The sequence below is a fragment of the Archocentrus centrarchus genome, chromosome 13 (genome assembly GCF_007364275.1).
Source record: "Archocentrus centrarchus isolate MPI-CPG fArcCen1 chromosome 13, fArcCen1, whole genome shotgun sequence".
NCBI classification, from domain to species: domain Eukaryota; kingdom Metazoa; phylum Chordata; class Actinopteri; order Cichliformes; family Cichlidae; genus Archocentrus; species Archocentrus centrarchus.
The window spans coordinates 24154884-24169856 of NC_044358.1; the positions used below are offsets into that span (position 1 = coordinate 24154884).

The following is a 14973-nucleotide window of genomic DNA, read 5'->3' on the forward strand; positions in this document are numbered from 1 at the left end:
TTTATTATTATTTGGTGTGCGTGGACGTGTCTGTAGTTCTCACCAAGGGTCCTAAGACGTGTATATAATTTATGGACTGAAGGAGTTCAGTGTAATGGGGTGTTTTTTTTGGATATACTGAGGTTTTTATTGGATCAAAGAGAATATGTGATGTAAGTTTTTTTTTCCTTTAAGGGAATGATGTTATGCTTGTATATGAATACACCTGTCAACTCTGTACGTGGATAAAACATCATTACTTCTGTTAATGCTGTTGTATTAACCACTGTTGCTACCTGTGTCCATTACTGATTGGGTCCAGGTGGTGTTTTATTTTCTGGTGTGTAATTATTTAAACCCTGTGTGTTACTGAATTCTTAAAAGGAGCTTCCATATATGTAAATTTATTATGTTCAATTTCTTGGTTTTTAGTTTTAGTTTTCTATCAAAATTCCCTTGATAAACTCCACCAGATTAATTGTTTGTAAAATAACTTAAACTTGTTTAATGTAGCGTTGCTAAATTTTACTGACATATTTTTTTAGTGTTACAGGCCTTCTAATTATAGGATTTATAATTCGACCCCCTCCCCCGCAACCACAGCATTTTTAAACCTTTTATCTCTTTAAGTACAGGAAATATTATAATTTCAACAGCAAAAGTGCACCAATTTAATATCTATTACATTAAACAGAAAGAAGCACTGATATCTTGGACGGTTTACCTGTTTTCTGACAATTTTTTTAAAAAGTGCATTATTAAGGTCATGCACCCGTGTGGGATAGGTGGCTGATAAAAAGTTACAGCACATGAAACATTTCCATTTCTGTTGTGATTATTTTTATTTTCAGCAACATAACCAAAACATAGATTAGTCACAGTAAGAACAATAAGAATAATAGCAACAATAACAGCGATGCTCCATTCTTATGTCAGTTGTCATAGCTTGACAATAGCTCAAAATCGTTAAAATAGCAGACACAAAATGCCACATTTTCTGAAGAAATTGACAGATTTAGTGTGGACCAAGTCATGAAGTCCAGTGAGATGTATTTCAATCCTGTGAGATTGTGGGAGTTTTATGGGAGAGCTACTGAAGTCTGTTTTTCCTGGCACAGAAAGTCAGAGCGTGAAACAGTTTTCTGAGATATTTGTCTTGAATGTTTTGGGAGTCCAAGGAGAAGTGACACTGGGTCAAGATCACTTCTAGAACATCTCCTTTTTACCTACAATTTGATACCAGGCTTATTTTGTACACCTGATTTAAAAATAAAATGCTGGAAAGCTTGTATTGTATTGTGGGTGGGTTGACAGCTGAATCTGACGGTCAGGTGGGAACTTTTTTTGAGATCTGACTGACTTTATGTGGAGTGACTCATGGAGTTCTGCTTCAGCTTGATGCTTGAATTTTGTTTGAGTCTCATGTGAAGCGCGCCACCATCAAACTTTCAGAGATGAAAGGTAGTCGCTCAATATAAAGGAAATGAGGTGACACGCCTCTATGGCTGACTGCTGACTTCCAGGTTAACCACACGTCACACCAAAATAAGTGTAATTGACATCATGTCCCCTTGAGGTCGCTCTCTCCCTCCTCCTCCTCCTCCCGTATAGCCTCCTGCTGTTCGTCTCCATCTCCTTGAAAACCTTATCAGCTGAAGTCATCAGGCGCTCCGCTCGGCCATATGATGATTTCAGAAAGGATGAGTTCAAGTAAAAGTTGAATTAGCTTGCATCAGCCTGTTTTATTGTGAGGACCGTTCACTTCCAATCTTTCATTATTGATTATTTAAGCTCGCGGTCAGTACACTTTATAAAGCGACTGGTGTCTGTGCGTAACCTTTTGCCTAGTAGGTCAATGAATGTGCAAATAAGTTATTATTTATTATTGTTTAAGTACCCATTTTGCAATTCATACACTTGTAAGGATGAATTTAATGTGTTGAGAAATAATCGATCGTGTCAGATTATTTCCACATTTTCTCGTTATTTTTCCTCTTTTTTCCATGGAAAATCTGGACTGCAGCAACGCCTCACGACTTCTTTTTTTTTTTCCCACAATGCTGCGCGGTGGGGGCTGTCGTGTATGCGCTGTCTGTGGTGCTGAAGCTGCTCGTGCCTCCGAGGTTGCTACCATACAAATCTACCCAAGCATCCTTCCGCGCGAAGTCCACAGTGAGGGACCGTTTCTGTTCGACGCTCGAGGAAATTCAGGATGTTTCTTCCAGCTTTTGTGATCTAATGCGTCTTTTTTAGCTGCAGATATTCTTTAGCTTTATTTCACATTTATTCTTTAAGTGCTGCAAACAGGAGACGCGCCTGAAACCCTTTTCTTGGCTCATCGCGTCTCCGGTGCCGCCGCCTGCCCAGCCTCGTTCGCCGCTCCATCCTGCATCCTTTATGCACAGCACGCTGCTCCGGTCCTCCCCAACAAAGCACACCTTCGTGTCCGCGCACCATGGCCCGCTCCAGCCGCTTTTACTAAGAGACATGGAAGCCAAACAGCACCAGATAAAGAGCCTAAAAAGCTACCCGGAGACCGGCGGCCGAAGCCTAGCAGCGGCCGCCGGAGGAGACGGAGGAGGCGGCGGCGGATATCGAGCCGGTTCCACTGAAATGGAGATGGAGGCGAAGATCCAGAAAGCCATTGACTTCAAGTTGGAGGGCCATCGCTGCTACAAGGAGAAGAAGTTTCGGGAAGCTATAGGCAAGTACCACCGGGCGCTGCTGCAGCTCAAAGGGGTGCATGTTGTGGACGGCACGACGGGCTCCGAGGTCAACCTGCTCAATCAAGCCGCGGCCAAGCTGACCGAGGAGCAGCGAAGAGCCGTGGAGAGTACCGAGATCGAGTGCTACGACAGCCTGACAGGTGACACCACCACCACCCCCCACACAAAAACACACAGACCTTGGTATCCTCGAAGTAGTGCTGACACCATTGTTCGTTCCGGTTCACCGGGTTCACACAAGCGGGGTGTAGCTATATCTGCAGGTGCTGGGCTTCAGCAGAGGCAGGTGAAACAGCACTTGTGCTGAAATGGATCATAGATGGTGTTTGCGCGTTGTTTAATGGAATATATATATATATATATATATATATATATATATATATATATATATATATATATATATATATATATATATATATATAGAGAGAGAGAGAGAGAGAGAGAGAGAGAGAGAGAGAGAGAGAGAGAGAGAGAGAGACCACCAGTGCATCATTACAGAGAAATGTCACAATGTAGGCTACTTTACTTTGCCCTGTCATGTCAATTTCATGCTCCTAAACAGCCTTTCAGGTGGATTTGGAAATGTGAGAAAAAGACAATAAATAAATAAAATCTGGGTTTCATGTTTTGGGACATGTTATCATTATTTATGTATGAGGCATGTTCACCACACTGTTGTGTTGTAACAATATTCACATGGGGTCTGACTGGAGGGGTGATGTAAGGCTGCATGTTTAATGGCTCCAAGTATGGAGTGGCTTACAAGAGAGTTAACAGAGCTCCATGTGCTTAAAGTCCAAGTTCAAACTGTTCATAAGATTATCACTTAATAAACTCCAAGCAACAGTTACTTTAAACACTTATTCTCAATCATTCATTTATAATAAGCCAGAAAAACACAAAACAAATAAACAAAACTGGTGTTGTGGAGATTTTCCAGATTAAAATGTTTTTAAGCAGAGGGGTTTTGTTTCCCAAAAACAAAGAAAATGATATGTTGGAATAATCCGCAATCAGAATGGCTGCTGGTTCATTTTCAGACAGGTGACTAAACAACTTATAAAATAGCACAGAAAATTTCCCATTGTTATGGTGCGGTCATTTCTCAACAAATAATTGCTTCATTGTGTTTTTTTTTTTGTAAAACTGTGTAGCGCCAGCACTAAAAGTATACATCAGAGCTGTCACAAAATGAGTTTCATTTCATCGTGATCAGAAAAATTCACGATATTTTTTTTTCTGTAGAAAAAAATGTAAATAATAATTAAATTCAACTCAAATTAAACTTTATTGTTTTTGATTTGTCATATTTTTGGGGAATTGAATAAAAGGAAAAAAAAACAGAAATGACAATAGACAAAAGTTACACACAGCTACACAATTATTTATTGTATCTTTATTTAATCAGATATCCCCACTGAGATCAAATCTGTTTTACTGCTTCCAACGGAATCAGGAGGTCAGGTAGCAGCCAGGTGCTGCTAATCAAATGCACTTGATTAATTGATTAATCTTCAGGAAGTGTGAGCACCTCTATAAAAGCAGATGTTTTGGCAGTTTGCTGGTCTGGAGCGTTCTGGTGTGTTGACAAAGGAGTGGATATTACATATATAAAATATATAAATAAATATTCCAACAAATTCACTCCAGTTCATGCAATGCTCAGAGAAACTACCAAAAATAAATAAATAAAATGTTTGGCCATAATGCACGCTGTCACATTTGGTGAAAACCAAAGACAGCATATCAGCACAAACACCTCGTACCAACTGTCAGCACAATAGTAGAGGGGTGATGTTTGGGCTTGTTTTGCAGCAACTAATGTTGGCAAACCTCAATGAACTGAAGCAATGTTAAGAAGAGTGGGCCAAAATTCCTCCACAGTGGTGTGAGAATCTCATTTTTTAAAAATAATTTTAGTCATTGCTGCTAAAGGTGGTTCTACAAGCTGCTGAATCACAGGGGGTGCTTAGATTTCCACCGGATTGCATAAAGTTTTTTCACGTGACTCTATGAGCATGTTTGATTTTAGATCTCTCTGCAAAAAATTCCATGGCCAAAGTTCATAGTATGAAAATGCTGTTTTCACCAAAAGCAAACACCTAGAGGAGAGATGCATGATACACTGGTTCAAGATTCCATAAACCTAAGGAGGTGATGATCATATGCATTCTATCACCATCGTCAATTCCAAGCAGAAAAGTAGCTTCCATAAGTTTTATCATAGAATAAAAAGTAGAGCAAGATTTAGTAAAAAACAATCTTTCACTTTCAGCTCCCTAACAAGATCACCAATGTGTGCATTAAAGAGAAACTTGGCATCTATCCACATACCCAGATATTTGTATGTGTGTACCTTCAAATGTTCTAAAAAAAAAAAAATCTTCAAACACCTGTGGGTGAGCTTTTCAGAAGACCATAAACTTTGTAAAGTTTGTGAAGTGCAGTCTAAGTTCTTGAACTGCCTGCCTTACAGAGGGAGCATGTGTGTAAATGACAGTATCATCAGCAAAAAGATGTTTTTTTGCTGCAATTTCCCTACCCAAGTCTTTTATAAAAATTAGAGAACAAAATAGATCCCAAAACCCTGCAGAACACTGTAGTTAGCTCAAGAAAATCAGATTTATGACCCTCTGCATAGACACAGAGATTGACTTACGAGGTGATTTATGAATCAGTTAAGAATGTTAGGACATTATATTACAGGATCCAAGATCATTAGTGAAACTCTGTTGAAGATACAGTGATATCATGTTATTGAATTAAGATGGTTATCTTGGGTACTTAGGTGTGAATCCAACCAAATAGTGCATTACCACAATGAATACTGAATGGACACTTTAATTATCAGTCCATAACCAAGCTTTTGTTGGAAAAACTGACTCCAGTACTCAGTGTGAACAGCAGACTGTGATAAATGCTGATATTCAGAGGGAACTGATGATGACAGTGATTAATGTTGCACACAGGCACTACAGCAGTTATATCACATTACCTATCAGACAACGTTCACCAATGATTCTGGACCATGGGAAGCAGTGGCGGCGTCGTGTCTCGCTGGTGTCCCGGGCGCTGCCCAGTACGCCTGCCATGATGCACTGAAGGTTGCTTGTTCTGTGCAGCATTCAGGGCCTGTCTGGAGCTTGCAGGAAGGCCACTGTGGCGTGAAGGAAAGATGGGGGAGGGAATAAGAAAAGGGGGGAGGGAGAGTAAATGAAGGAACGGTGAAATGAGAATTAAGAGGAAGAAGAAAGCAGGAGATGTGGTGAGAATGACAGAGTGGGATAAGAAAGGAAAACAGGTAAGGAGAGGAAGAGGAAGAGTGGAAGCATGTGACAGGAGGCCATATTTACCATGGCAACATCACTAGGGTTTTTTTTCCCTGTTGTTGCTCTCCATCCGCTCCCTGTGTGTGTGTGTGTGTGTGTGTGTGTGTGTGTGAGTGTGTGCGCACAGGCATGTGCGCACTCACAGGCTTGTACACACACAAAGAAACTCTACCACAACCTTGCTGTGCCATCACTGCCTGTAATCACCCCTTGTTCACTCCTATAGAATAAATCGATAAACTGAGATCTCGGACACTTACTCCTTACTGAGCATAGCTATAGTCTAAAAAAATGGTGCCTATGAAGAAAAGGGGGATACATGTCATGCTTTAATCAGTTAAAAGTGCTGACAACAGTGTACAGGAGTGCACTCTATAGTAAACAAGGATTTTGGACGCAGCCACTTACTCCAATAAGGTGCATTATGATGTGTGTATGGATCGATTAGGCTATAAAATACATTTACTTTAATTTTCCATGCTGATTTGTGCAGTCATGATGATATAACTGAAGATATATGCTCTACATAATGCCACATCTCGCCTCCCAACACAGAAACCTCAGTAATCTCTGTAAGGAGAATTCCCAAGAAAACTTCTCTTCTTCATTTGTTACACATTCCTGCAGCTGTGTCATGAAGATGAACACTGCCTTCCTCCAACTAGAATAAATGGTGATTTAAACTCACAACCCCATGCGTTGAGGTCCTTCATTTATCCTAATGAACTAATTGGCTCAACATTTTGTCTCAGCGTTCCTGAGTTTATGATGCCGACATCATGACCGCAGTCGGGCTAATTATAAGAGTCCAACGTGTTAAGGTCAATTGCAACAAATGGAATAGAAAAAGAATTTAAAGGCACAATACTGTAAATATTATAAGCATGATTAAAAAAACAAACAAAAAACTATAAAACAAGCCCCAGTAATACTAGTCTGTGTATACAGGGAAGACGTTCTATGGATGTCTGTTCCCAATAATGTGCTAACCATATTAGTTGTCACTGTTTTAAAACAAATGTAACACGTACAGGAAAATATATAAATGGATAGGCTCTGAATAATTAACCTACTTGCTGGACCAGGTTCTAGGCTCCTAGGAGGGTTAGGGCAGTGAGTGACATGCACAGAATGAATGGAGTCACGGATAGTGAACACAACAACTGTATTAATAACAATGAAAAAACACAATAGAAAAATATGTACAACACTGTAATAACCCAATAATAGATTGTTCTTGACTCTTTGAGTTCAATTTAGTTCAGTTCAGTTCGGCCGGCAATAATTAGTTAAGTCAGTAGGGTAAGTCAGTCAAGTCACTTGCTCCGTGCCAGGAGGCAATGTCTTAGGGCAGTAGCACGGCAATTGTCCTACCGCACAGTTGAGAGCTGATAGTGTGAAAGAACAACCCGTTCTTTGTAGGCCAAGGGTTGGGCCGCTCAGTTCCAGAATCTCAATGGGTGGCTCGCCATCCCCCTCGTCAGGGAGAAATCCATCGGATCCAGTCCAAGTTTCACGATGTCTAAAAAAACTAGCCAAGACGCTCACACTGCTCGAAACCACCGAGAGGTCGGTTCCGTCTCTCTCACTCGCATACAGGTTTTTAGTCAACCAGGTTGTCGTGTTGTCCACTTCCTCCAGTTTATTTCCAAGCTAGAAACTCAGCTCGGCAGACACGCTGGCCTCTAGCCTCCTGCTCTCTGCGCTTCTGCAGCACGTACATGCCTCTGCTGCGTAGGTGGGCGGGGTTAGCAATTTCAGCCAATGGGGCTCAGATTACCAAAGATCAGTCCATAGAAGGTTTGAACAGAGGGGGGTATCTGTGATTGACACACAACTAAAACATGACATATGAATGATAGGGAGAAATGCGATTTTGAACCTACTGGGTTACACCCTCCCCTCTTAAATGTCATGTACGTCCCTGTACATGGCTACTCTGCCATGATCAGTGTCAGGGGCAAGGGAATCAGTCATCGCTTGGGTTAACCCTTGGAAAAGTGATTTGACAACTGTTAACATGGGATTTCCCAGCTCAGCATAATGTAGTCTTCGGGACGGCTGGCGATCTCTCTCAGATCTCCGGAGTTGAAGAGATTCTTGAGAGTCAATCTGCAGTGTCTCTGATTCACTGTGATCTGTCCCAGTATTCAATAGGTGCGTTCCGGTTCCTTTTCGCTTTTCAGTTAAGTTGGTTTCAGGTTCGCTGTTCATTACAGGTGAGTTGGTTGCTTGCCTCTGTTCATCAGTCAGAGAAGACTTGGATGTCTGATTGTCTCCTGTAGATGTCTCAGATAAGTTATTTTCTGAAGGTACTTTCTCGGTTTGCTCCAAAGTTTCTGATCCAGTAGATTGTAGGCAGTGTTCTCCTGCAGGTTCTTTGTTTGTCTGATTTCCGGGCATTATTGGATAGTCGTAGATTTGGAAAAAATGTCTCTCTGTGATTTGTGGAGAATTGATCTCAAGACAAAAATCATTATCCTCTTCTTCAACCAATGTGTCATTATCGGGTTGGAAAGAACTTTGCCTTGTTTGTGGTTTACGGGGTTTGATCATTTGCTGAGGTTCATCCTCTGTGGGTGCTAGAAATCCACAAGGGAGCAAAAGATCCCTGTGAAGTGTTCGGGGAGGTCCATCTCCTTTCTCTGGTGTCACTGTGTAGACAGGTAAATTCTCTTTCTGTTTAGTGACAACATACACAGTCTGTTCCCATTTGTCCGCCAATTTGTGTTTGTCTCTAAGGCGAAGGTTACGAACCAAGACTCGGTCCCCCACATCCAGTGTGGACTCGCGGATGACTTTGTCGAACCTTTTCTTGTTTCTGTCAGCCACTTTCTGAGAGTTTTTTATGGCTATTTTGTAACTGTCTTCAAGGTGATTTTTCAGCTGTTTGACATACTGTGAATGAGATATGGACTGCTTGTTAATCTGTGGCAGTCCGAAAGCAATGTCTATGGGCAGACGGGGTTGTCTTCCGAACATTAACTGGTACGGGGAAAAACCAGTTACATCATTTCTTGTACAGTTGTAAGCATGAGTGAGTGGTTTCACATAGTCACACCAATGACGTTTTTCTGTGTCTTTTAGAGTACCAAGCATACCTAGTAGGGTACGGTTGTAACGTTCCACTGGGTTACCACGGGGATGATATGGACTCGTTCTGACTTTGTGTATACCAAGCAGCGAACAAAGTTCCTTTATGGTTTGTGATTCAAAGTCTCTCCCCTGGTCGCTGTGGAGTCGCTCTGGGAAACCGTAATGGACTAGGAATTGTTCCCACAAACACTTTGCGACTGTAGTGGCCTTTTGATTTCTCGTGGGAATGGCCACGGCATATTTGGTGAAGTGATCGGTTATTACCAATATGTCCTTCATGTTCTTACTGTCGGGTTCTACTGAAAGGAAATCCATACAGACCAACTCCATGGGTCTGGTGGTCTGAATGTTAACAAGTGGAGCAGCTTTATCAGGCAGGGCTTTTCTGCGGACACACCTCTCACAAGCTTTCACCTTGTTTTCAACATCTGCGGCCATCTTAGGCCAATAGAATCGGGATCGAATGAGCTCAAGCGTGCGCTCAGTTCCCAAATGTCCCATGTTGTCATGGAGATTTTGCATCACACTGGGTCTTAGAGCTTCAGGGAGGACAAATTGCAACAGGGTCTCTGATCCAGACTGACGCTTCCTGTAGAGCAGATCATTTTGAAGCTCTAACCGCTTCCACTCTTTCAAAAGCATAAGTAGATCAAGGGACTCAGCCTTCACGTTGGCTGAAGGACTAGCATCTGCTGCTATCAACTCAATGACTTTGCCAATGGCTGGGTCATTCCTTTGCATTTGGACAAGATCAGTGTGACTGTATTTGGGTAAGGTTAACAGATTACAGTCATCACCTTCCTCCTGAAACATTTCAGGAATAGCTGTCGCAGACATAGATAGTGATTGCACAAGTGCACAAGAAGTGGATTCAGATTGGGCTAAGACAATGTGTCTTTGGCATGTGGCAGCCACTGTGTCAGTATGAAGTTGGAGCTCAACCTCCTTAACTGAGGACAACAAGTGAGATCTGAATTTGTCAATGCGCTGACATTCTTCTTTGAAGATTTTATCATCTTCAGATTGACTTTGGGGCTTTCGAGATAGCCCGTCTGCATCCATATTTTGTTTACCAGCTCTGTATCTGATGTCAAAGTTATAGGTGGATAATGCAGCTAACCAGCGGTAACTAGTTGCATCAAGCTTAGCTGTCGTGAGAAGGTACGTCAATGGGTTATTATCTGTGATAACCGTGAATGTGGTTCCGTACAGATAATCATGAAATTTGTCTGTTATAGCCCACTTTAAAGCCAAGAACTCTAATTTGTGGGCTGGGTATCTGGCTTCACAACGGGATAAGCCTCGGCTTGCATAGGCGATAACCCGTGTGCTTCCATTCTGTTGCTGATAGAGGGCTGCACCAAGTCCAATAGTACTAGCATCTGTGTGTAACAGATATGAGAGCTTTGGATCGGCATAGCCCAGTACAGGTGAAGTGGTGAGTTTCTCAATTATGCCCTCAAACGCTCTCTGACACTCTGGACTCCAACGCCCACCAAAGGGCTCTTTGGGGTTCAAGTACTTCGGGTCATGGGGGGTGCTTTTACAGCCTTTACGTTTGGGTGGGTAGCCGCCTGTAAGGGATGTGAGGGGCTTAACTATTTTTGAGTAGTCCTTCACAAACCTCCGGTAGTAGCCGGTGAAACCCAAGAACGACTGTAGTTCTTTGAGAGTCTGGGGCCTTGGCCAGGTTTTTAATGCCTCGATCTTCTCAGGGTCAGTTTTCACCCCCTCTCTAGACACAATGTGTCCTAGGTAGCGGACTGAGGTTTGGAAGAACCTACATTTGTCAGGTGAGAGTTTGAGTCCATACCCCCTCAAGCGTTCGAGGACATGACCGAGCCTGGTTTCGTGCTCTTCAAGGGAACTTGAGAAGACAATTAAATCATCCAGAAAGACTAGGACTTCTCTGAGATTTATGTCTTTCATGCACTTTTCCATAAGCCTTTGGAATGTGCTAGGGGCATTCGTTATTCCCTGGGGCATACGGTTAAATTCAAAAAACCCAAAGGGGCACACAAATGCTGTTTTTGGTTTGTCTGTCTCATTCATCTCAATTTGATAATACCCCGACTTGAGGTCCATCACAGAGAACCACTGCGACCCAGCAAGAGCTGAAAGGGACTCCTCTAGATTGGGCAGTGCATAGGCATCACGGATAGTCTGAAGGTTAAGCTTCCTGTAGTCAATGCATAACCTTATATCACCGTTCTTTTTCCGAACCACCACAATGGGTGATGAAAACGGGGATTCAGATTCACGAATGATACCTGCATCTAAAAGGGCTTGTAGATGCTTTTTGACTGCCTCATAATCATGAGGATGAATGGGTCGGGATCTCTGTTTGAATGGGGTTTCATCTTTCAGGTTAATGTGATGTTGGATTTTTGAGGCATGCCCAAAATCGAGTTCATGCTGAGAGAAAACATCAGAGAAACTGTTCAGCTTTGCAGTTATCCTTTGCTTCCATTCCTCGGATAATGGTGAAACACCAAAATCGAAGCTCAGCTTAGAGTTTAAGGTCTGCTGCTGGGATGAACGTGTTGCAGAGACCTTTTGGCCACTTTTCTCTGGTTCAGGGCATGGAATGATGCAATCAGGGGTCGCTAACTCAGCAATCACACAATTGGTGGGTAGTGTAATATCATGGTTAGTTTCATTTCTGAGTAGTACAGGGACTTTATATGGTCCTCGCTTTGGTAAGGTGATAAGACAGCAATCAACAAAAATACCCCCGGGTAGGGGAGAGGTAGTTGGTTGCTCAATGAGTGCGCACTGGTCCGGGTTAACTTGATTAGCATACACAAAGCCTTCAACCAGTAGTTTCTGGTTGGCTGGCAGGACTTCCTGAGTTCTGCCTTTCAGCTTAACGAAACCAATCCTGCCACTGTCACTCTGTCTTTTTCTGATTTCCAGTGTTTTTAACAACTGCCAGTAACCATAAGAAAGTGACAGTGAGTGGGGTAAAGTGACCTTGTCAATTTGCTCATACAGGGGATCAAGTGTGTTTGTGCCAATTAGCAGGGGTGTATCTGAGTTTGAACGGAGGTCAGGTACAACTAAAGCTAGGGTAGGCAGTTCAGGCTCAGTCTCAACAAAATCTTTTGGAAACTTGATGCTTGCTTCCACATATCCCAAATAGGGGACTGACTGACCATTTGCTCCTTCGACCTCAAGGAGATCAGTGATTGGCTTGATAGGGTGGTCAGATAAATGTTCTTGATAGAATGATTTGGCAATGGTCGTTACTTGTGAGCCTGTATCAAGCAAACAATTGCAATCAACCCCATTGATAGCAACCTTGGCTGTACATTTTCTGCCCACAAGTCTTTTTGGGAGTTTTGGTTTCTGGTTTACCTTAGTTGTTAAGCATGCAGCTTCTTTTGTCTTGGTTTTAGTGGGACGATATTTAGGCTTAGCTCCTGTTTGTCCCACAACAGAAGCTTTTCCTAGTTTAAATCAGGGTGTTCACTGACTTTGTGGTGGTGTTCCCACTCTCGCTGCTTTTGTTTGAAGGCATTTCTTTTTATAGCTACTAGTGCTGGGTTGTGGCCATTGCTGCAGCTGGAAGCAATATGGCCGTCCTCCCCACATCTGAAGCAATACCCGGGTTTAGGCTTGGGCATCGATACATTTATCTGTTGTGTCTCTCTCGGTTCAACTTGGCTTTTGTTTTTATGCTTTGTCCCCTTAGGGTGCCTCTTGGACTTTTGCCCTGTTTTTTCAGCTTTGAGTTGTGCTATTTGAGTCTGGAGGTCTGTAATTTGCTTTTGAAGATCAGCAGAGGTGTCATTAATTGCAGGCTCTAGGCCGTTCCTACCTGATGAGCACGTGGACTGCATATTGGAGAAAACTCGTGGTTTTTGCATCCCCAGATGCTGTTTCATGCGGGTGATTTTACTTGCCTGTTTATCTTCTTCTGTCCGCAGTAGGAGAAGTAGCTCAGCAAATTGAGGTGGGTCATTCTTCCTTTGTTCAAGCTGGAGGCTGGCGATCAGCGGACTGTCCCAACAGCCTCGGCAAAATTGCCTCAGAAGTTGTTTGTTTGCATCACCCGGGGCAATTCCATTTCTGCTTACGACTAAGTTTAAGGCGGTGTGTAATCTCTGCAGGAAGTCTGAGGGTTTTTCACCAACATTCTGGTTGGTGTTCAAGAAACGAGCAAAGAGTTCATCACCATCTTCCACAGCAGCATAAGCAGAGTCAAGAAGTTCAAGGTAAGTGTTTGGGCTTGCTTTAGGCCCGAGAGATTTCACAATGTTGGCTGCAGGAGGAGCCAAGCTTTCAGCAATTTTCCTCACGATCTGGGTTTCTGAAAGTAAGGGATCAGTCAAGCAGAATTCTACACTCCTACGCCAGGTGTCATAATCGGTTTCAAAAGTAGGATGTGGAACTCTTCCCGAAAAGGGTTTCAACTTGCAAGGTAAGTTCGGGGTTGAAGCTATGTCACTGCTTTTAACAATGTGTTCAACAATGACACGTTGTACCTCAGGAGTGCTTAATAAACTGGCAGGTACCTGTGATTCAACAGTTTCTGTGATTGGGTGAGGGTCATTATGAACAACACTGGCATGTTCACTAGTTGGTGACACAGGAGATGAGGCTGGGGGTGTTTCAGTAGAAGGCAATGGCTCTTCGACTGAGTGGCCAACAGTGTCAGCATGGATCGTTCCTCCCAACGACTCCCCAATCTTGGCCAGTTCCTCCCTCAAAATGCTTTCAAATGAACGGTTGCTTCGCAACGCCATATCTTTTAACTCTGACAGGTAAGTTGCTGTTGCAGAAGCACCAGACTCAATGCTATAAGCGCTGGCTAGGCTTTGAATGTGGTGAATAACCTCTGGTTTTGCAGTGCATGGTCTGTCAAGAGGTAAATAGCTTTTTTCCAGTTCTTTAGCAGTAGCTTCATGCTGAAACTCTACAATGACCTTTACTGTACCTGTAGTGTGAACTTCAACTAGCCTATTGACAGGACCAAACTGTTTCAGGAAGTCAAAAACTTCATTGTCAATTTCACTGTTAGATAGACCACTGACTAAAACAGAATTTTGAACTTTAACATTCTGAGTTTTCACAACTTCCATTGTTAAGATACCTTTCTGTTCAGCAATGTGGATAGCCAAGTAGCTGTGAAGCTCCAGTCACTCTGGCTTAAGTCACTCAACGGTTGGATGTAAAACTTTAGAAAAGCCACAATTAACCCTCCTGGCTGGCTCGCCAAGTCTGTAACACGTACAGGAAAATATATAAATGGATAGGCTCTGAATAATTAACCTACTTGCTGGACCAGGTTCTAGGCTCCTAGGAGGGTTAGGGCAGTGAGTGACATGCACAGAATGAATGGAGTCACGGATAGTGAACACAACAACTGTATTAATAACAATGAAAAAACACAATAGAAAAATATGTACAACACTGTAATAACCCAATAATAGATTGTTCTTGACTCTTTGAGTTCAATTTAGTTCAGTTCAGTTCGGCCGGCAATAATTAGTTAAGTCAGTAGGGTAAGTCAGTCAAGTCACTTGCTCCGTGCCAGGAGGCAATGTCTTAGGGCAGTAGCACGGCAATTGTCCTACCGCACAGTTGAGAGCTGATAGTGTGAAAGAACAACCCGTTCTTTGTAGGCCAAGGGTTGGGCCGCTCAGTTCCAGAATCTCAATGGGTGGCTCGCCATCCCCCTCGTCAGGGAGAAATCCATCGGATCCAGTCCAAGTTTCACGATGTCTAAAAAAACTAGCCAAGACGCTCACACTGCTCGAAACCACCGAGAGGTCGGTTCCGTCTCTCTCACTCGCATACAGGTTTTTAGTCAACCAGGTTGTCGTGTTGTCCACTTCCTC

General features: G+C 42.8%; 1 protein-coding gene across 1 annotated transcript in view; it reads left to right on the forward strand.

Annotated features, from left to right (window-relative positions):
- The first annotated feature begins 2134 nt into the window (after positions 1 to 2134).
- The window catches only part of ttc9b (tetratricopeptide repeat domain 9B), a 48914-nt gene continuing 36075 nt past the window's right edge, over positions 2135 to 14973 (forward strand). The window contains exon 1 of the mRNA XM_030744623.1: positions 2135 to 2845. Within this exon, the coding sequence (XP_030600483.1) occupies positions 2377 to 2845 (469 nt within the window). The 5' untranslated portion in view covers positions 2135 to 2376. The remainder of the gene's footprint in view (positions 2846 to 14973) is intronic.